The 20210-nt window shown below is 31.1% G+C and overlaps 6 protein-coding genes across 12 annotated transcripts; 3 read left to right on the plus strand and 3 right to left on the minus strand.

The window, feature by feature from the left end:
• Positions 1–784: 784 nt before the first annotated feature.
• LOC143145459 (protein FRA10AC1 homolog) lies at positions 785–2377 on the minus strand. Its single transcript, XM_076308854.1, has 4 exons — positions 1947–2377; positions 1513–1681; positions 1284–1443; positions 785–1214 (listed from the first exon to the last, which is right to left on the minus strand). Exons 1-4 carry the CDS (start codon positions 2051–2053, stop codon positions 922–924), a joined length of 729 nt encoding a protein of 242 aa, XP_076164969.1. The 5' UTR covers positions 2054–2377; the 3' UTR covers positions 785–921.
• A 649-nt stretch (positions 2378–3026) lies between these two features.
• Hmgcl (hydroxymethylglutaryl-CoA lyase) lies at positions 3027–4269 on the plus strand. Its single transcript, XM_076310064.1, has one exon. It carries the CDS (start codon positions 3109–3111, stop codon positions 4084–4086), a length of 978 nt encoding a protein of 325 aa, XP_076166179.1. The 5' UTR covers positions 3027–3108; the 3' UTR covers positions 4087–4269.
• LOC143146060 (armadillo-like helical domain-containing protein 3) lies at positions 4190–8925 on the minus strand. Of its 2 annotated transcripts, none has more exons than XM_076310053.1 (12): positions 8787–8925; positions 8485–8618; positions 8082–8263; positions 6682–6967; positions 6393–6541; positions 6107–6317; positions 5738–6032; positions 5449–5666; positions 5145–5377; positions 4955–5081; positions 4589–4863; positions 4190–4515 (listed from the first exon to the last, which is right to left on the minus strand). In XM_076310053.1, the coding sequence occupies exons 3-12, from the start codon at positions 8232–8234 to the stop codon at positions 4423–4425; spliced, it is 2040 nt and encodes a 679-aa protein (XP_076166168.1). In that variant the 5' UTR covers positions 8235–8263; positions 8485–8618; positions 8787–8925; the 3' UTR covers positions 4190–4422. The 2 variants fall into 2 exon arrangements, with proteins under 2 accessions (XP_076166168.1, XP_076166169.1); XM_076310054.1 differs by having other exon boundaries at positions 6408–6541; positions 8787–8917.
• On the plus strand, positions 7321–8042 carry LOC143145452 (uncharacterized). Its single transcript, XM_076308843.1, has 4 exons — positions 7321–7384; positions 7470–7523; positions 7620–7810; positions 7894–8042. Exons 1-4 carry the CDS (start codon positions 7321–7323, stop codon positions 7909–7911), a joined length of 327 nt encoding a protein of 108 aa, XP_076164958.1. The 3' UTR covers positions 7912–8042.
• Shop (sulfite oxidase) lies at positions 8490–12151 on the plus strand. 5 transcript variants are annotated; one of them, XR_012991835.1, is made up of 9 exons: positions 8490–9307; positions 9375–9995; positions 10081–10267; positions 10333–10458; positions 10549–10741; positions 10832–11032; positions 11099–11353; positions 11676–11780; positions 11908–12151. XR_012991835.1 is itself a non-coding variant. In XM_076310057.1 (8 exons), exons 1-8 carry the CDS (start codon positions 9267–9269, stop codon positions 11714–11716), a joined length of 1665 nt encoding a protein of 554 aa, XP_076166172.1. In that variant the 5' UTR covers positions 8490–9266; the 3' UTR covers positions 11717–12151. The 5 variants fall into 5 exon arrangements, 3 of the variants coding, with proteins under 3 accessions (XP_076166172.1, XP_076166171.1, XP_076166170.1); XR_012991834.1 differs by having other exon boundaries at positions 11099–11780; XM_076310057.1 differs by having other exon boundaries at positions 11676–12151.
• On the minus strand, positions 11553–13444 carry Prors-m (prolyl-tRNA synthetase 2-like protein, mitochondrial). Of its 2 annotated transcripts, none has more exons than XM_076310063.1 (6): positions 13440–13444; positions 12824–13075; positions 12429–12690; positions 12193–12374; positions 11918–12127; positions 11553–11862 (listed from the first exon to the last, which is right to left on the minus strand). In XM_076310063.1, the coding sequence occupies exons 2-6, from the start codon at positions 13031–13033 to the stop codon at positions 11578–11580; spliced, it is 1149 nt and encodes a 382-aa protein (XP_076166178.1). In that variant the 5' UTR covers positions 13034–13075; positions 13440–13444; the 3' UTR covers positions 11553–11577. The 2 variants fall into 2 exon arrangements, with proteins under 2 accessions (XP_076166178.1, XP_076166177.1); XM_076310062.1 differs by lacking the exon at positions 13440–13444 and adding an exon at positions 13161–13396.
• Between the last annotated feature and the right edge of the window lie 6766 nt (positions 13445–20210).

A 20210-nucleotide genomic window follows, 5' to 3' on the forward strand; every position in this document is an offset into this window, starting at 1 on the left:
TCGAATTGTTATTAATTCTTTATTATGCAAAGTGCATTAAGAATGCATAGAACATGTGCTCTTATCCAATTATACTCTTAATTTTTATTATATAGTTAATAATATCCAATATTGTTAAAGTTGTAAAAAAATTTGCATTCAAAAAGCAATTAATACATTTTTTAATAAGTATCATCTTACAAAAATGAGACAATATCAAATTTTACATATATCAATTAAGAAAGATTTTGATCTTTATAAATCTTGAACCATATAAAATTCATTCCAAGATTTACACTTATGTAGTGATATCTTTGGAATTTATTAAATGATTTCTAGTACTTATAATAATAAAATTTGGACATATGAAAATTATCATGAAAATGTATTATTTGTTAATTTATTAACAATAAAACATAATAATGACGGAAGAGTTAAAAATTATTTATAACACAAAATATTACGTGTTCAAATGATGACATGTAACAAGTAAATAAGCTTAAAATTAACTTTATTTTTAAAAAATGTATATATTATGAAGGTTGTTGAAGATTCTTGACTGTAATAAAATAAGTAAATAGTTGTATTTATTTATTTATTTATTATACAAAATACATCTACATATAATATATATACATTGGCTGGTGCTAGGTTTTTTCATACTATAAAGATTTCATTTTTTGCAAGTATAAGTATAAATGAATGAGAGTTATTTCATTTATAAAAGTTACACAAATATACACTAAATCTTGTTGCTATGCGATATAATGGTAGAATGTGTATCATGTATCAATCAAAATAAAAATATGATTACAACTGTTATATTTCTTTAAACATGACTAGGGTTATGCATAAAAATTGTTACATTCCTCAACAGTATCATCAATAAACAATTTTTTGACATTATTGATATTATTTCATAAGAAAATTTTAGTTTTTCTCTTACATTAGTAGATCTGCTAAATATTCTTCAAATTCCTCTTCTCTTGTCTTTTCTAAACTATCCATTGGCTTTTCTTTCCAAATTTTAGATTCATTTTTATCTGTTTGATCAACAGTTTCTTCAGTATCATTTATAACTTCACTTTCTTCATTTTTAATGTTTATTGCAGATGTACTGGGTGTACTATTACGTGTTTCTAAATTTGTTCCCAATCTTTTCAATGTTTTGTGTCTCTTTGCTTCACGTTTTTGTGATCGATAATTTAATTGCACCGAACATTCAGGACACAATCCTTAAAGTGTACATTATCAGTAAACATGTACTTCATAATTAAGAACATTAAAAAATATCATTTGCTTACTTAATTTTACAAGAGCATTTTTTTTCTCTTCGTGTTCTATATAACCAAAATTTACTTCCCAAGATTTCAACCCTTCTTTTTCTTTACATTTTTTATTTCCACATTCAAATTGCCCTTTGCCAATAATTACTTCTTTCTCTGTTCTCCATCTTAAGGCAACCTGTTTAATGTTAACATGTAGGATTTGTTGATAAGAAAAATTAAGTATACATCAAACATAATGATGTACCTTATTTTGTTTGTAATATGTTAAATCGGCTATGCAATATTCCTTAAACAATTTATCATAATACTTTTTTGCCAATTGTGCACCCCATGAATCTGGCACATCATTATCTTCATCCCAGAGAAATTTGTGGTTTTCTCTAATAACGTCATAGTCTGTCTTATCTCGGGACCTCGAAACACAGGCCGAAACGTCAAGAGCTGCTCGTTTTAAGGTTTATAAAGTTATCATTTTTCTCCGCTGTTTACTTTTAAATAAATCTATTGCGATGTATCTTTAATATAAAAGGTTATTCAAAGATATGTTCTAACAAATTTTCAACGGACATTTTAAGGAAATAAAAATTGAAGAATTCTGATAGTTTATACAAAAATAATAAATTGTTGACTACAATATTAAAATTATTATATAAAAATTGATTAAAAAATTTAACATACGTGTCTCGTTTTAAAGATGACACTGAACCTCCACGCAATGTTAAATAATCATTTATAAGTTTCTTGTGTCTGTCATAAGCCGACAAATAAGCGTATGCCGAAAACATATTTATTAATAAGAAGTTCAAATTTATTTTATTTCTATATTCTAATATGTAATATTAAAGTATCAGTCAAGATGTATAAGCGTCATTTGATCGATATATATATATACACACATGCACCACAGACACACGCGCACCATATATGTATATATATATATATTATATATATACACAAATATATGTAAGATATATTTTTTAACTTGCAATAATTATACGATTCCAATTTGATGAAATCACTGCTTCCAGAAAAACAATAAATTCAGAAGTGTTTCCACTTTTCTCGCACTATTATGCACTACTTTAAAAAATGGCGTCTCGTTGCAATAGAGATGAACCGATCCAAGTAAATATAACTAAATACTCGATACTTTCGTCTCGATATTAAGCATATTTAGTATCGATATTTCAGTTGCAATGTACACTCGATGTCGAAAAAAACTACTCGTATCAAATCGATTGTGAAGAATCTGACGATATGTGATACTCATGATCGAGTAGATATCGATACTCTCTTTCGATAGAAGTTATGAGTGAAAATATCCCCACTCATAACTCAAAATTTTGAACTTCTATCATTTAGATTTTAGATAGTCAAGCGTCTTAAGTGTAGACTAATAAAATTTTCGATAGACATCACAAGTTAGATTAATAAAATTTTTAATGTTATTTGGATACATTTTTCCATACTCAAATATAATTATGTACGATATAATTATCGTTTATTAATTTGTATAATACTATTTTTTCGTTATGCTATCATCTGAAACTCTAATCGTAAAAAGTATTATCAAAACGCGTTTACACAATTTCGAACGATCGTGTGAACATATTGCTTGTTTACTGTAATACCTTATCTGCGTTTTATCTCTTTTGAATAATTAGACCTTTATATGGATGTTCCAAGCAGTAATAATCAATTACGAAATTTTTGTTATAATTTGTAACACAATTAAATATAAATTATTATTAACAAAATAGTACATAATGTATTCATAATATAATTACATATCATTCTGCAGTGAATGACAAAGAATAAATTCAACATTTAAGCTATAAAAATGTTTAAAATTATTAATATCTGTACTGTATGTAATTTTTCTTTTAAGAATATAAGAGTGTTTAGCAAATTTGTGAAGGTAGTTGAAGTTGGACCCCGAGACGGATTACAAAATGAGAAAAACTTTGTTCCAACTGAGATTAAAGTTGATTTTATTAATAAATTATCAGAAAGTGGATTAAAGAGTATAGAAGTGACTAGTTTTGTGTCTCCGAAATGGATTCCACAAATGGCTGATAATACTCAAGTTTTTCAAAAGATTAATAAGAAACCTGGTATTTCTTATTCTGTATTGATTCCAAATTTGAAAGGCTTAGAAGGTGCATTGAAAGTAGGTGTAAAGGAAATAGCTGTTATTGGTGCTGCATCTGAAACTTTTTCAAAAAAAAATATCAATTGTTCTATCGATGACAATATAAAAAATATTAAAACAGTCATTGAAGAAGCAAAGAAACAAGATGTTAAAATCAGAGGTTACGTATCGTGCATTGCTGGCTGTCCTTATGAAGGTAAAATTAAGCCAATAGTGGTAGCCAATATAAGTGCAATCATGTTACAACTTGGATGCTATGAAGTTTCTTTAGGAGATACCATTGGTGTGGGATCTCCTATTACAATAAAGAATGTACTGCACGAATTAAAATATATCGTAAATGATATGAATAAATTTGCAATGCACTGTCATGATACTTATGGACAAGCATTGGTAAACATTTATATAAGTCTTGAATGCGGTATAAGGGTATTTGATTCATCTGTTGCTGGATTAGGAGGTTGTCCTTATGCACTTGGTGCTTCTGGAAATGTTGCTACTGAAGACCTACTATATTTTCTGTATGGTCAAGGTTTAGAAACTGGAGTAGATCTTAATAAAATAGTCAAAATTGGGGATTTTATCAGCAGCCAACTTCAAAGGAAAAACCAGTCTAAAGCAGGTGTCGCAATACTTGCAAAAGAATGTTTGAAAAAACATTTATAATTGTATTTTTATGAAAAATACTAACACTAACAAAAGATATGTATTTTATACTTTTTTGTCATTTGTAATTAATAGATTAGGAACTGTGAGAAATAATTGCATATTCAGTAATTATTAAATTTTAATGACTTATTAAACCTTGTATACACAATTCATAGAAATATAGCGCAACGATCAACCATACTATGATCTCTGTTCCGAATTCCATGAACTACGTTCCTTGCGACATTAAAGAAATACATGTGAAGCAAACTTATTAAAAAACAATACATTATAATACATCAATACAACAGAATGATGTTCAGGATATGATTCATATTTCACATTGAGCCTGTGTTACGAATTATTCGATAGTTCTTGTAATATAGCCTGTGTATCTAATGTACTCAAATCTATTGATCCTCTGGTATCAATTACAACTCCAGTTACCTAAAAAAAATTATATAAATAGCATAAAATCAACATCCCAACTCATACTTTTGTGTATTAATTCAAACATTACCATTTCTTCAAAGAATGTAACATGATCAGGTTTCTCGGAATATCTTTCATATTGATCCAAATTATCTTGTAATTTCAAAGTAAGGCTATCGTAATTTTGTATTATGATTGCTAAAATTTGTTGCTCTGTCGGTGTAGACAAACTTTCGCTCGCCAACCATGCTGCTATTTTTGGTGGAAAATGATTCACTATGTCTCTCATATTCACCAAACAATTCGTTAATTTTAACGCATGTTCTTTATACTCATAAGATTCGCACGTTGAATATCTAAGTGCTTAAATATATAAATTTTATTTTCACTATACACCATTATACAATCTATAAAAAACGATACTCGTATACAAAATCATTTATTGTCTACATACCCATGGCATTTAGATTTGTAAAAATAAGTCGCATTCGTATTATTTCATAAAACAATTCGTCGTAACTACTCGGGGAAGATAAGAATGTATCTCCATACGTAATAAACAAATTTAAAATATTAACGACCTAAAAAATTTTAATTAATTACTTTAATGTGTAATCGCTTCTACTTCCATTGTACTACTTTACCTGTATAGCTAATGGAAAGATATTCAGCTTTTTAATGAGGTGGCTTTCATGGGTCGTTAAAAATTTCAGTAAATTGATTAACGCTGTCCAAAGATCTCTCCATTGATAACCAAGCCTAACTCTACATCTCTTTTGGTAACACAGCAATCTTTGTAAAACCCCAATACACTGATGGTAAAGTTCAAGCGGAAATTTTTTCATCATATGGGACGTAATAAATTCAACGAGTAAATCTACAATTTTACAATAATTATTATGGCATATTATAATGAATTCATTTACATCGAGTGCATAATAACTGTACCGAGTAATGTAGCAGCCAAAGGTTGTGCAGGTGCTACTTTGTCTTGTATCTTTCTATGATGCATTGGTACTCGATGTAATTGTACTCTGAAGGCCAAGTTTGCGTCGTGCATCAAACTATTCGCGTATTGATCTTCCGCGATACAGCTTAATATGAGGAAGCACAATTTAACGTTATTCATTATTGCTTCTGTTCTAATTACTTGCATAACTATTGAACTGGAACGATAAAAAGACTTTATAGTGTACAAACGAATTTTTTGCTCAATTTGAGAAATACTGCTTCTCACCAATATTGTAAGAATGTCGCTAGTAAATTGAATGGCTGAGCCATTACGTCGGGTACTTGAGCTCCAGGAGCGACCGCGTTTGGTCCCAATGTATTATTTGGGGAAGGTGGAGCACTAGTATCACTTTGCGTATACGCCAAAGTCGTTACAAAATTACGATTTAAGTGTGTAGCTTCATAAAGTGCTAATAACAATGCATTGTTTGCACGAACTTGTTGCGTTTTTGCTTCTTCCTCTCCAACAAACATGCTTCCTACTATACTGGTTAAGGAAGACAGCCAGGATGCTTGTATTTCTACGCGCATATGTTTTTTAGTATTATATTTGTAATAAGTAATTTAACGAGATTGTTGTATAAATGTTTTGTACCTGCTCTTTGTTGAACAAATTGCCTGCAAAACTCTGTCAATGAACTCGATATTACTTGACCGTATCCATTTAGAGCTAGTTCATCATCTAAAATTGATAATTTAACGATATAAGGATTTGCTCTTTCATGCTTCCTGTAATTGACTAGAAGTGTTAAGAGCAATACTGCATCATGGCCGTGACGACTTCTAGCTGCTGTATCCCGCAGCAACTGCGTGAAAACGAAATACAAAATGTTAATGCTTAATTTTAAACATGTTTTTGAATTTTATATTAGTACTCATACCAATTTAACACCTACTTGAACCAGAGATTCAAAAACACTATTAAGCATAACATATTCCAACAAAGTGTTCTGACTAACATTGTCCATGCCAGTTACAATAATTAACAACAATTTCAAGCATAAAGCTTTTAAGCTATCAGGGTATTCACCTGGAATTATGGAAAATTTTAATAAACAACTTTTCAAAAAACTGTGGAAAATTCAAATGTTAAATGTATATTTGAATCTTTGATTTTTTAATATATTAATATTATTTATAATATATAATAATATGTAGCAGGAAATATACCTGTTAGAAAATTATTACAATGTTGCATTAACGTGGTCATCCTTTGTTCTGCTAAATCAAATCCAACTAGGATGTCTATCAAATTAAATCCACAATCACCTTGACTAGCCTTCTTATACATAGATTGAATAACAGCTGCTAAAGTTTGTAGTGCATATACAACTCTGAAAGGATGTTCATCAACTAATGTGTCCACACAATGGCAAACCAAAGCATTTAAGTTTTCTCTGCTTGCATTTAATTGTTCTGCTGTCATATGTAAAATTTCACTCTCGATATGTGGAACCTAAACAGATAAAAATAGAACATGTTTGACTTTTTACAAAAACATAGTCCATGCTTAGTATTTAGTCACTGGGTATATAATATGTCATTATAATTCATTTGTTACTTTTTTGACAGTTTTTTCTTTTTTTGTGAACAAAAAATTTTGATTTATTGAGTATCATATACTATTTGGTTAACTGAAAAATTCTTCTGCAATAAAACATGATATTGCTGACTTATGATTCTGACTATTAAAAATTTGTATACTAATAGAACACAATCATGATCAGTAAATTTGTCAGTAAACTAATACAAGTAAGTTTATGATTCTTGCAATATTTTACAAAGGTACTTTTACAACCGTATGGACACATGTACATGTATTATAATTTTGTAGTCATTGCCAACATGGGAAGTAACAAAATATTATGGAAGAGTATGTATATACCAACTAAAATGTCTGAAATATAAAGTTCAGACAAGTGAATCATGGTTTAACTTCAAATGTAAATTTATGCCAGGTAGTCTTCAAAATGAATTAGAATGCAAAGAATCCATTCAAGACATACCTAAGAGTATGTATTTCAAGAAAATGACTACCTTACTATGTTATTCGAACTTACTAATTAATAGATTAATTAAAAATTGTTTCATTTATACATTTCATTCAGGCAAAGATGAACAACCTAAACAACAAAAATTGCAGAAAAAGAATCAGTATCCTGAGTCATTATTGAATAATGTAAAAAGTTCATACATTGCAAATAAATTTGTAACAACTACAAAAACAAAGAATGAAAAGAATCAAGAAAATAAAGATTACATAATGTGTGAAAAGTGTACAAAGAAGAAGCAGCAAAAGGTACAATTTAGCTGTAATCTTTAATAATGGTTAATAATTTTATAATAAAATTATGCTTTTCTCAAGAAATTTTTTTATAACAGATGAAACATGTCCAGTAATGAAAAATGTCAACAAAAGTTCTGAAGAATTTTAGATTTCAATTTGTACTGTACTATCTCTTTATTATAAATTATTAAACTTTTTTGTAAACTTTTGTCTTTAATTTCTTACATTTGTATAATAAAATGAAAATTAGTATAAAATAAAAATGATATAAAAAGTTACTAACCATAGGTTTTATTAAAAACAGTTCATTCCAAAAATTTGGATGAGCCAACGTTAAATCTTCTCCTTTAAAAAAGCTTTCATAAATTGGTACAAGCTTCCCTTTATGATGTCTTTTGGAGCCTGATCCACTACGTTTTCTCATTGCCATTGCCATAATGGTTTGTTTTATTTCATTTCCTTCAACTGCAAATGCATTTTAGATAACTATTGTTATCGTTTTAATTCTGATTTACCAATATAACCTCTGTACTACATCGAAAATTATTTTAAACAAACAAATAAGAATTTATCACAGCAAATTATTGCACGAAGACGATACTATTTTGTTGTAAAAAAGTACACATATATATATATATATACATCCTTAACAATATTGGGAAAGCAAGTAATAAGTATTTACTTACTAATAGAGCAAGTAATTTCTTGACATCGTATAAGAGGCTCTTTTACTTATTTGAAAAATGGTTCTAAGTGTTTTTAAGTGTCGCTATTCGTTGCTTTAATATTTTAAAAGATTTCGTTGAAAAATCGGTATGTGCTGAAAAAAGAGAAAATAATACGAAGAATTATGAAAATACAGTTGCACGAGAATGACAGGCAGCCATTATCTAAGAAATGGGTGATACGCATTGCACATTTTTCACGATATATTCATTTGAAAACAACTCTATAAAAATGAAACCAAAAAAGATATAACGATACTTACAGTAAATTCTCGATATACGATCGCCAGATTTCATTTGTTCTATGATCATCGTTATCCCTACAAACTTGGGGGGAACCAGTGAAGTGTAAAATTCGACACAAGCTAGTGGCTACTTTGTAAGAAGTCACCGGCTGGCATTTAAAAACCACAGACTTAATAAAAATAATTTTGTTTTTTGTTAATATTTTTTTTATCAAAATATTCGTAACTTATTAATGAGATTTTTCTGTTAAAACTAAAACCATACAAGATGTATTTGAATTATTTTTTAGTTATGATAAGCAAGCCGATGGATTCGCTATTATGATCGATTGATCGTACTTCTTTACTACTCGCATCCAAAATCTTGCTTGTTTATTTGAAACGGAGCGAATTGCTATCTTTAACAGCTTATTACATGTGCAAAAAGTGTGGAATGAGTAAAAAGTTAATGGTATTATACTGTTTTGATCATTAAACTAGATCTAAGAATTTAGCACCATGATTTTTCATTCGAGGATTCTATATCATCTAAGGAACAAGTATACTTATTGCTTTAAATCACATTACTATTTTAGAATGATATATGTAATAAAATATTTATTTTAGATCCCTGATACGAGTTTCAAAAATTTGTGTGTATGTTAATACAAAGAGACAATATTCATTTCAAAATGAAGAAAGATTCACAAAAGAAAGTATGTTTAAAGGTAGACCTTATATGAAATACACAGCATACATTACTATTATTGGCATATTGGGTCTGTATCATTTTTATAAATTTCATAAAGTTTTTGCATTAAGTAAGAAAAATGTACAATGTGGAAAGTTCAGAGAAGATTTAACAATATATACTCTGGAGGAAGTAGGCAAACATGATAATAAAGAAGCTCGTGTATGGGTGACATTTAAACAAGGAGTATATGACATAACAGATTTCATTGAAAAACATCCAGGTGGTTCCTCTAAAATAATGATGGCAGCTGGTAGTTCAATCGAACCATTTTGGACAATCTTTGCTAATCACAATGTACCAGAAGTATATGAGTTGCTTGAATCCATGAGGATTGGAAACATTTCTAAAGAAGATGCATTCTCCAATAGAGATAATCAAAATGATCCATATGCAACAGAACCTATTAGACATAAAGCTTTAAAAATCAATGGACATAAACCCTTTTGTGCTGAACCACCTCCTTCTTTATTAGTTGAAAGTTTTATTACGCCAATGTAATTATATATCTTTCATTTAAGAATAATACCTCAACATTTTATTCACTAAAAACATTGTTTTTAACATGTTGCTCTGTTCTAGAGAATTGTTTTACATTAGGAATCATCTTCCTGTTCCCGATATAGATTTGAAAACTTATGTTTTAGAACTAGCTATCGAGGAAAAAACGCAAAAAACCCTTAATTTTGCAGATATAAAAAAATGTCCAAAATATACTATAACAAGTGCTATAATGTGTGGAGGAAATAGACGATCAGAAATGGCACAGGTTAATCAGCATGCTTTGTTTTGATAACAAATGATTGGAAAACAAATGATTATATTTTCTTATAGGAAAAACAATTAAAAGGGCTGAGTTGGGGTATAGGTGCTGTTGGTAATGCTACATGGACAGGAGCAAAGTTGTGTGATGTACTAAAAGATTTAGGAATTAATGAAGATGACTATAATCATGTACAGGTATTATTATATATACAAGCATTATAAATGTATTAAAAATATCTTGATGAAGAATAATCCATTAGAAATTAAATGATTTAATTAAATCAGTTTGAAGGATATGATTTGGATCCATCTGGTACACCATATGGTGTAAGTATACCTATTAGCAAGGCTATGGATCCCAGAGCAGATGTAATTTTAGCATATGAAATGAATGGACAAACAATACCAAGAGATCATGGCTTTCCTATTCGAGTAATTGTTCCTGGTGTTGTGGGGGCTAGGAATGTCAAGTGGCTTGGTAATAAAATTATAAGGATTAGACTTTTAATTATAGTTAAATGTAGTGTATACATTAAATAATTGTGTTACCTTTCTTATAAATTCATAGGCAAAATAATCGTCTCAAAAGAAGAGAGCCATGCACAATGGCAACAAGGTGATTATAAGGGTTTTTCTCCTAGTACTGATTGGGACAATGTAGACTTTTCCAAGGCACCCGCTATACAAGAAATGCCAGTGATTTCTGCAATTTGTACACCAGAACCGTTAGAAACGGTCAAAGTAAAAGATGGCAAAATAAATGTTAAAGGTAGAATGAAGCATTTGTAAAATATGATTTTCTTTACTTTCGTGATTTAATAAAATTTTTCTATAGGATATGCGTGGTCAGGAGGTGGTCAAAAAATTATTCGAGTTGATGTAACAAATGATCAAGGTAAAACGTGGCATACAGCTAATTTAGATGCTGAAGACACCAATGCTAAACAAGGTCGTTACTGGAGTTGGACGCTGTGGAATGTAAATCTGCCTGTTAAGAAAGAGTGTAAAGAAACAGAAATTTGGGCAAAAGCTGTAGATGCATCGTACAATGTTCAGCCAGAAAGTTTCAGAAATATCTGGAATTTACGAGGTTTTCTTTGTAATGCATATCATAGAGTTCGAGTTAAATTGCAGCACTGAATTCCTGAAAATTAAATTTACTCGTTTTGTTTTTATATTTACTTCGTTAAAAATCGTGTATATAGAAACAAATCCCTAGTTTTTTAGATAAAAATAAAATTCTTTTTTTTGCTAAACTATAAATTAAATGAATGTATCATGTCTTTAGGTATGCAATTCGACATATTTACTTTTTTAGTTTTTTTTATTTTCGTTATTAAAATAATTATGTACACTTTCCAAAGTTATTTCACAATGTGTTGAGTCATATGCATTATGAATTTCAAACAAAGGTGGAGATTGCATGGCTGTTCTACCAATTACAATAACATAAGGGAATCCAGTGAAGCGAGCATGTACAAAACGATTTCCAATAGTTAATTCTGTTCTGTCATCAAGTATAGTATCAATATTTAATTCATTTAAAATATTTAGTATTTGATTTACGTACTGAGATGCAGTGGCTTCTTTACTGCCAACCTGTAATGTCACAATGTTTTTAAGAACTTCAAAAATTTTATACAGAAATTAGTACCTTTGGTGGTATAATGCACACAGTATAAGGAGCTAAACACTTTGGCCATTTTAGCTCATCATTACTAGACAATATTTCAGCTACAACAGTAAAAATGCGACTTAATCCAAGTCCGAAGCAACCCATTGCTAATGGAAACATATTCTTTGTTTGGTATACAGCTTTTAGTGGTTTTGTATATTTTGTATCTAACAAAAATGTATGTCCAACCTTGAATAAAAAATAATGTTTACTGAGAAATTACTTGTAAAATCAATATGTAATTATCCTATTACCTCAGCAGTTTGTTGTTCATGAAATGTATTCTTACAATGAGGACAATGTGATTCATTGCATACACTTTTGTTAACATAGTATTGACAATATGAACATGTATAAATAGTATCTTCTCCAATATGACATGCATAATGATATTCATGAGATTTCAAACCTCCAATTGATCCGGGGTCACCAACAACTGCAAACAGTAATGTTAATACATGCCATTCTACAGAATTATTTATATTCTTACCTTTTATAAATGTAATTCCTATCTTTTGAAGTATGTTCTCATAAGCATTACATATCAGTTCATAAGTTTCTTGTGCATTATCTAAAGTTTTATCAAATGTGTATAAATCTTTCATGACAAATTCTCTACTTCTCAAAAATCCAAGACGTGGTTTCATTTCATCCCTCCACTTATTAGAAATTTGATATAATTTTAAAGGTAAAATTTTTGGGGATAAAGGTCCAACAGATGATATTAGTTTACAAATTGATTCTTCATATGTCTAGAACAAAATGAATAAGTTTATTTAAAATACATGCACAGCTGCATACTTGAATACTTGAAAAAACAGATTATTGCTTTACTGTAAAATTTATTAAGGCCTTTCATTCATTTAGCAATTGTTGATCACTCACTGGATTAAGTATATACTTTTTATTGTGTCTATCTTCTATTTGAAATAACTCTGATTTATTACTTTCCAATCTGTCTGTCTGCTTCCACAAACTTGTAGATGAGAAAGCTGGAAGCATTAATTTTTGAGCTCCTATTCTCTCCATTTCATTGTCAACAAGATTTATTAATTTATTTAATATGCGCAATCCTAGAGGTAGAAATGCATACATCCCACTATTAACAGGTTTGATAAATCCATATTTGGTAAGATTCTATAACAATTGAAAAATTTGTTGAGAAAGAAGTATAAATAAAAAACGAAAAAGTTTAGATTAATATAAAGAATTGTCAACATACTTCATAAGTTTTTGAACAAATATCTAAATTTTTATTATTATGATTTTTGGGAGATACCGGTTGAAACAACTGTGATAATCTATTTATTTTATGTATAAATACATGTGTCATTTTTCAGAAATGTATTATCTCATTTATACACACAATCTAAAATACCGACTTCTCAAAATGTTTTTACGGATAATGTAAAAGTAATTATATAAGAAACAAACAAAAGATATCAAAATATATCAATAATAATAGCAATTTACAGGCAAAGTGAACGAACTAAAGCTACACCTTGATTTAACGCCATCAACGGGAAAATGGCCAAGTTTGTCGAGATATAATTCCTGTTTTTATGACTAGATGGCGCAGCAAATTGTAATTATCGGTATTACAGGTCCATATTTACATATTCTATTTTTTTTCCACATTTATTTATATTTTTCTTCATTCTTTCATCTGAAACCACTACAGATGAAAAACTATGTGTATATAAAAAAAAAAAAAACTAGAACATATAAAAATATTTTCAATGTCGGTATATCTTTGGATTAAAGCATGAAAGGAAATTAACAATGAAAGAGTTTTGTCTAAAGTTTGGAGGTGGATTTATTAATAAGGCAGCAGATGCAATATTAATTAATATATTTTAAATATTAAATAATCTGATGTTTGATAGTTTATGAAACACAGAATGTTATTCAAATTAATCGACAATAAGTCAATAAGTATTATACCAAGTAAATATCTACAAAGATATAGTGGAGGCATCTAATAGCCACAACTGAAAATATTTTTCGATAAACGTGGGTAACTTCTCCCTGGCGGCACCAATTTTAGGTTTCTAAATAGGTACATCTTCGGAATAGTGAAACCATTACAATGCCAATATTATATTATATATATGGATTAAATTTTATTTATTAAATATATTATTTGAATATATTATATATATAATATATAAATATAAATATTGTAGAGTGAAATATATGTATAGGAAAATATGCCTATTCCTCTATTATAATAATATATTCCCTGTGGATTACAGATGGAAATATAGGGTCTGCGCAAGGTCACGATGCGTACAAAAAGAAAAGTCAAACCCGCTCGCACCGCGGAACACACACACGTTTTCTCGAAAACTCTTCTTAAACTTTTTCTCGATACCGGTCGACTCACGTCCGTATCGGTCGCTGGTTACATTACAACTCATCTTTTGTCTTTCGCACAGGGTTTCAATGAGCTATCGATTTACCGAAACAGTCGCTCACTCAATCGAAACTTCAGGCAATTCGCTCGCGCAAAACTTGTCCCTACAATATATAGATATATATAAATAAAAATATATAAATATGTATATATATTATTTAAATGTATTATATATATTTTATATATATATTTAATAAATAAAATTTAATCCTTTAATATATATATATATTATTTCGTTTACTAAATCAATTTCAATATTCTATAAAAATCAATGTATCTTTGTGTTAACTTACATCGAAACAATGTAGAATTTCTGTAATAGTACGTAGAAAACGTTTGAATAAAAACCAATGCAATAACAATCCATAAATAATCAATTACCGCGAATACTTCGAACATCGGCGATACAGCAGCTATTAAAAAATATTTATAACTAATTAGTTTTGATAAAGATCTATGTTAGAATCGTTCTATAATGTTGCTAGAAACCTGTTCTACACAAAGCGTGTCCAAATTATTCAATAATGGGGATGGAAAGTCGAAAAAAAAAGTATCGATTACTTCGTTCACTACAAGCGTGGTCAATACGATTGCTTCAGAAAAATGTTTATAACTAATTCGTCGCTATAAAAATCGTTGCTAACATGGTCCTTGAATATAGCCACGGACCTATGCTACGTAATGCAACTCTAAAAGTTCACAATTTTTGATCCTATTAGACAATAGTTGAAACAATTATTAGTAATGTTTTCATTTAGAAAATATTAGCAATGTTTTCGTTTTCGTTAGACAATTTTAGGCTTAAAATTTCATTTCGTTGAAATATTCTTTATTTGCGATGGAATTTTTCATTGAGGTCCAACCGATATTGTCAAGGCTACATATATCAATTATCGACTCACGAATGTTAATCACTATGACTTGTCTATCTAGAAAAGTGATTAATTGAATTTAGGCGTTTTTAAGTAAAGAATACAACTTCTATACGTATTGTATAATTATAAAAATTAAACAAATGTTAAATTAATGTACCAAATAGACAATTATTACTTGCCATGCTTTAGAACTTTACGAAACACGTTTTTACTTCGAATCTCGACCAAAATCAATTTCTATAAGATACTTAATCATTTTTAACGCATAAATAAGATGCACATTGTTCGATTAATATTGGGAACATGCGTAAATGTTAGTAACAATCGCGGAAATGAACAAACATTCACCGAAACCGATCGCCTTTCCAGATTTCGCAATATCTTGATGTTTATTTATCATAATTGTTAACAACCGTCGTAGGACACTAGCTTAAACAATTATTAACAATGACCTGGTATAAATAATGGCTAAAAAGCCATTAATTTCTTAAAATATTCCATTAGATCGAACAAAAACAATCGAAGTAACAGTAAGTGACCTTGTGGTTGATATATAAGGAGACCCCTGTTTTCTTAAATTTCATTCCATGGGGAGTCTCCGAGATGGACGGATGTCTCCATTTGAGGTTTATGGAAGGGGACACCCCAGGTAACCGGTATTGACTGTCGATAGGCGGTGATTAATACTGGCGACCATTCTCTCAATGCTTCTTTTTTTTTTCTAATTTTCTCTTTGTTTTATTTATTTTATTTGTTCTCTGATTTTAACTTGTACATGTTTGTCCATGTATATTTCTTTCCTCTAACCAATTTCATTTCTATTTTCTATCATGCCTTGACTTTAGGTTTCTCTTAGGTTTCTCTCGTCGCATCCCATGTCGAATCTTTAGTTAAGCTTAGACTAAGTTAATTTTAAGGCAACAATGTACGAATATCTGTTCTCTGCCGAGCAATTATCCAATCTTTAGCTTCTTTTTCCTCGCTTCCTCGTTTCTCAGTCCGGCCACCTCTGCTTGTTGCATTAGCAAGTGACCGGCCGTGTAGCTGATCCGAACGGTCGATCGCCGTCTCTTCTGGTGCGTCCGCTTTGAGAGAGAACATGCTGCGAACATAGGGACAGGTATTTTTGCCGGTCCCTGCGGAAGCCCTTGTTCCATAAGACCCTCTCTTCGTCATCTTTCGTGAGTCAGGACCACGCTCTGCGTGTGCTCCTGACGCGGAGTTGGGAGAAACGGGACACTCCTCTAGCGGAGTGGACGGCGTCGCGCATTTCCTCGACAATCGGGCCCACTACGGGGAAATGGGACCGACCTAGTAGGATCAACTCCACGGTTCGCGTCGCGTCTTCCCCAATTTTGCCTCGTTTTGTTCGTCGATGTAATTGCTCGGCAAAACTAAACGAGGAGATCGAAAGAACATTGAATCCTTCCATCTCCTTGGTTTGGTAACTTCGTTTTTACTGCGTGTCGAGGGAGATCGATGGAACTTTGATTCCATCTATCTCTCTCCGGGTCTCCGCTCGCAGCAACCTCCACGTGGTGAGACCTGGTAATCGGTATTGTTCACGACGAATGATAATTCTTCGTCACGGTTAGTACCGAGCTAATTGGCTGCGAACGTAGACTATTATACTATATTACGATGTTGGAAAGTTTTGCGACCTGTAAGAATGTATAAAACTTATATGTAATAAATTCACTTCGAGTAATTCGAGTATCTTTCTTTCTTTACCTGTTCTGCTTCTATTCCCTTTGTGTAATCCTAAATTACATTGTTCAACAAATTGAAACTTTTTTCTGTCTTCCAATAACCAGAGTTTTGTCCTAGGTAAAGAACTTTTGGTAAACATACAAAAATAATGCAGAGATTAATAATTGCTCGCGAAGAATAATTCTTCGTCGTACTGAGCTAATTGGCTGCGAATTTAGATTGGTTATTTAATACGTGGTATCGGATTTTTCGCGTTCACTTGGGTCTGTCTGGAGCGCAGGCCTAGAAGATAGATACGTTGCGCGCGAATGGACCTGCGTTGAGGTGAACACTTGGCGTCGATCCGTCGCCAGTTTTCTTAAAAGGCACGAGTTACCCTTTGCAGGGGGTCGTGCAAGACGATCGAGTGTTGGAATGCGCGAGAACGAAAGGAAACGCGTGTGGTCCGGAGAAAATGTAAAGTGTTTAACGAATGATCGAGATGGACGAACGTAACCAGATGTCTGAAGTCAGAGGGATTGAGGATTGGAATGAAGGAGAATGAATGCACATAGGTGTATAGGAGTGCGAGAGGAGTGTTTTGGAAACAGTATGAAACGGTATGTATGAGTATGAGTATGAGTAAAGACGTAGTGAGAGAGGAAAGTTGAAAAGACTTATAAACACTTGTAAAGATTTGTAAAGACTTGTAAAGACTTGTAAAGACTTGTAAAGACTTGTAAAGACTTGTAAAGACTTGTAAAGACTTGTAAAGACTTGTAAAGACTTGTAAAGACTTGTAAAGACTTGTAAAGACTTGTAAAGACTTGTAAAGACTTGTAAAGACTTGTAAAGACTTGTAAAGACTTGTAAAGACTTGTAAAGACTTGTAAAGACTTGTAAAGACTTGTAAAGACTTGTAAAGACTTGTAAAGACTTGTAAAGACTTGTAAAGACTTGTAAAGACTTGTAAAGACTTGTAAAGACTTGTAAAGACTTGTAAAGACTTGTAAAGACTTGTAAAGACTTGTAAAGACTTGTAAAGACTTGTAAAAGACTTGTAAAGACGCGTGCCGAGGGCACCGAGACGATTAGCTTAGTTTTATACGTAATCGATCTATCTTTAGTGAAAAGAGGAACCTATTACCAATACCACGTCTAATAGTAATAATACTGCAACTACAATAATAACACTGTAACATATAATGTACATAATACATGTATATACACCACCCATCACCAACATACCGCACGGAGCAACAAATCCGTAAAAATAAACTGAATATTCTAACATAAAGCGTTGTTGCAACTTCCACAAAAGACTGAATGCTTTTATTTAACGTATGAATGTAACTCTATTGCATTTCAATAAATTCATTATATGTAACACGAGTAGCTTTTTCTATTTTATTATTATCCTTCCATTCACTCTACGCGATTGTAAATGATAAGTCAGATGATAACAAAAAAGATTGGCAAAATTCAATTCGTGGAAATTCTTGGAAATGATCATGCTTTCTTTATTCATAGCAAGGTCTCTAAACTGAGCAAACATTCTAGCAAAAGTCCGATTTTGGGGCTTTGGTGTTAGTGTAATTGTATTAGTGAATTTGGTATTAGTGTATTTGGTATTAATTTTGGACTAGGAGAATGTATTGTACTCGAGAAGATGATACGAAATTAAAATATGGGATTATTGAATTAAAATACGAACACACTTAAGGAAACGATCGAAGGAAAAGAAAAGTATTGTAAATAAAAAGCAATAAAATTACTCTACACTCCTATTTTTCATTAACCGCGAGCGCGTTGCATGTGTTACGTAATAATTAATAATATACGTGTAATAAGATACATATACTACTTCTTCGTAACAATTCTTTATCTCTTTCTGATAATACTGTTAGTTTCATCGAAACATACACGTTATGTAAAAAATGACAAAAATAATTCCCACGGAAACCTGATCATAACTAATTAAAGTAACAGTGACATTTTTGAACAATGCAAGTCCAAATTATCCAACAATTAGGTCGAAAATTCGATTACATTGAACACTGCAAGCGTCTAAAGTACAACTGTAACCGATTAACTTATGTAAAAGTAACTAATTAATCTCAATAAAAATCATTGCAAAATCGTTCTTGAATATTGCTATGAACCTGTACTACCAAATGCATGTACAAATTATTATTAATTTGGAAGGAAAGCCGAGAAACATATCGATTACCAAGATCACTACTAGCGTCGGCAATGCACCGGTTTCTAAAATCGCTCGTAATTAATTAGAGGAGTAAACAATCGTTGCAATTTTTGTCCTAGAAACTTGCTACGGATCTCTGTAACGCAATGCATGTACAAATTATGCAACAATTCGGGTGGAAAACCGAGAAACATATCGATTACAAAGATCGCTACTAGTGTCGGCAATGCACCGCTTCCTTAAATCGCTCGTAATTAATTAGTGTCGTTAACAATCATTGCAAAAATTGTCCTAGAAGCTTCCCACGAATCTCAGCTACGTAATGCGTGTACAAATTATGCAACAAATGGAGTGAAAAGTCGAGAAAACTATCGATTACCCCTACCGCTACAAGCGTCGGCAATGCAATGTTTCGGAAAAATGTTTATAACTAATTAACCACTATAAAAATCTGCGCAAATATGGTCCTTGAATGCAAATACGAGCCTCTGCTGCCTAATGAAATTCTAAAAGTTCACATTTTTGGACCGTAAATGTGTCGAATTAACGTTTTTCCCTTTGGCGGCATTTTGGCGGGAATAAATTACCCCCACTCTCTTTTATCGATAGACGACCTCCTTCAACATTCTGTGATCCTGCTACCAGAGCCTGATATCGGTACTGTAGAAACCTAGATTACACGTGGCCTACGTGTCGCCGACAATACCGGACCTCCCTTCAAATGTTCGTAACTAATTAATGTCGTTAAAAATCATTGCAAAAACAGACATAGAAACTTCCTACGGATCTCTGCAACGCAATGCATGTCCAAATTATGCAACTATTGAAGGGAAAAGTCCAAAAAAATACCGATTGCCCCTCTTAAAACATGCGTCGGCAATGCACCGACTTCCGTAAATTGCTCGTTATTAATTAATGGAGTAAACAATCGTTGCAAAATTTGTCCTAGAAGCTTCTCACGGATCTCTGCAACGCAATGCATGTCCAAATTATGCAATTACTGAAGTGAAAAGTCCAAAAAATATCGATTACCCCTATCGCCACACACGTCGGCGATGCAACGGCTTCCGTAAATTGCTCGTAATTAAT

This window comes from Ptiloglossa arizonensis, chromosome 4 (assembly GCF_051014685.1).
Source record: "Ptiloglossa arizonensis isolate GNS036 chromosome 4, iyPtiAriz1_principal, whole genome shotgun sequence".
Taxonomy (NCBI): Eukaryota; Metazoa; Arthropoda; class Insecta; order Hymenoptera; family Colletidae; genus Ptiloglossa; species Ptiloglossa arizonensis.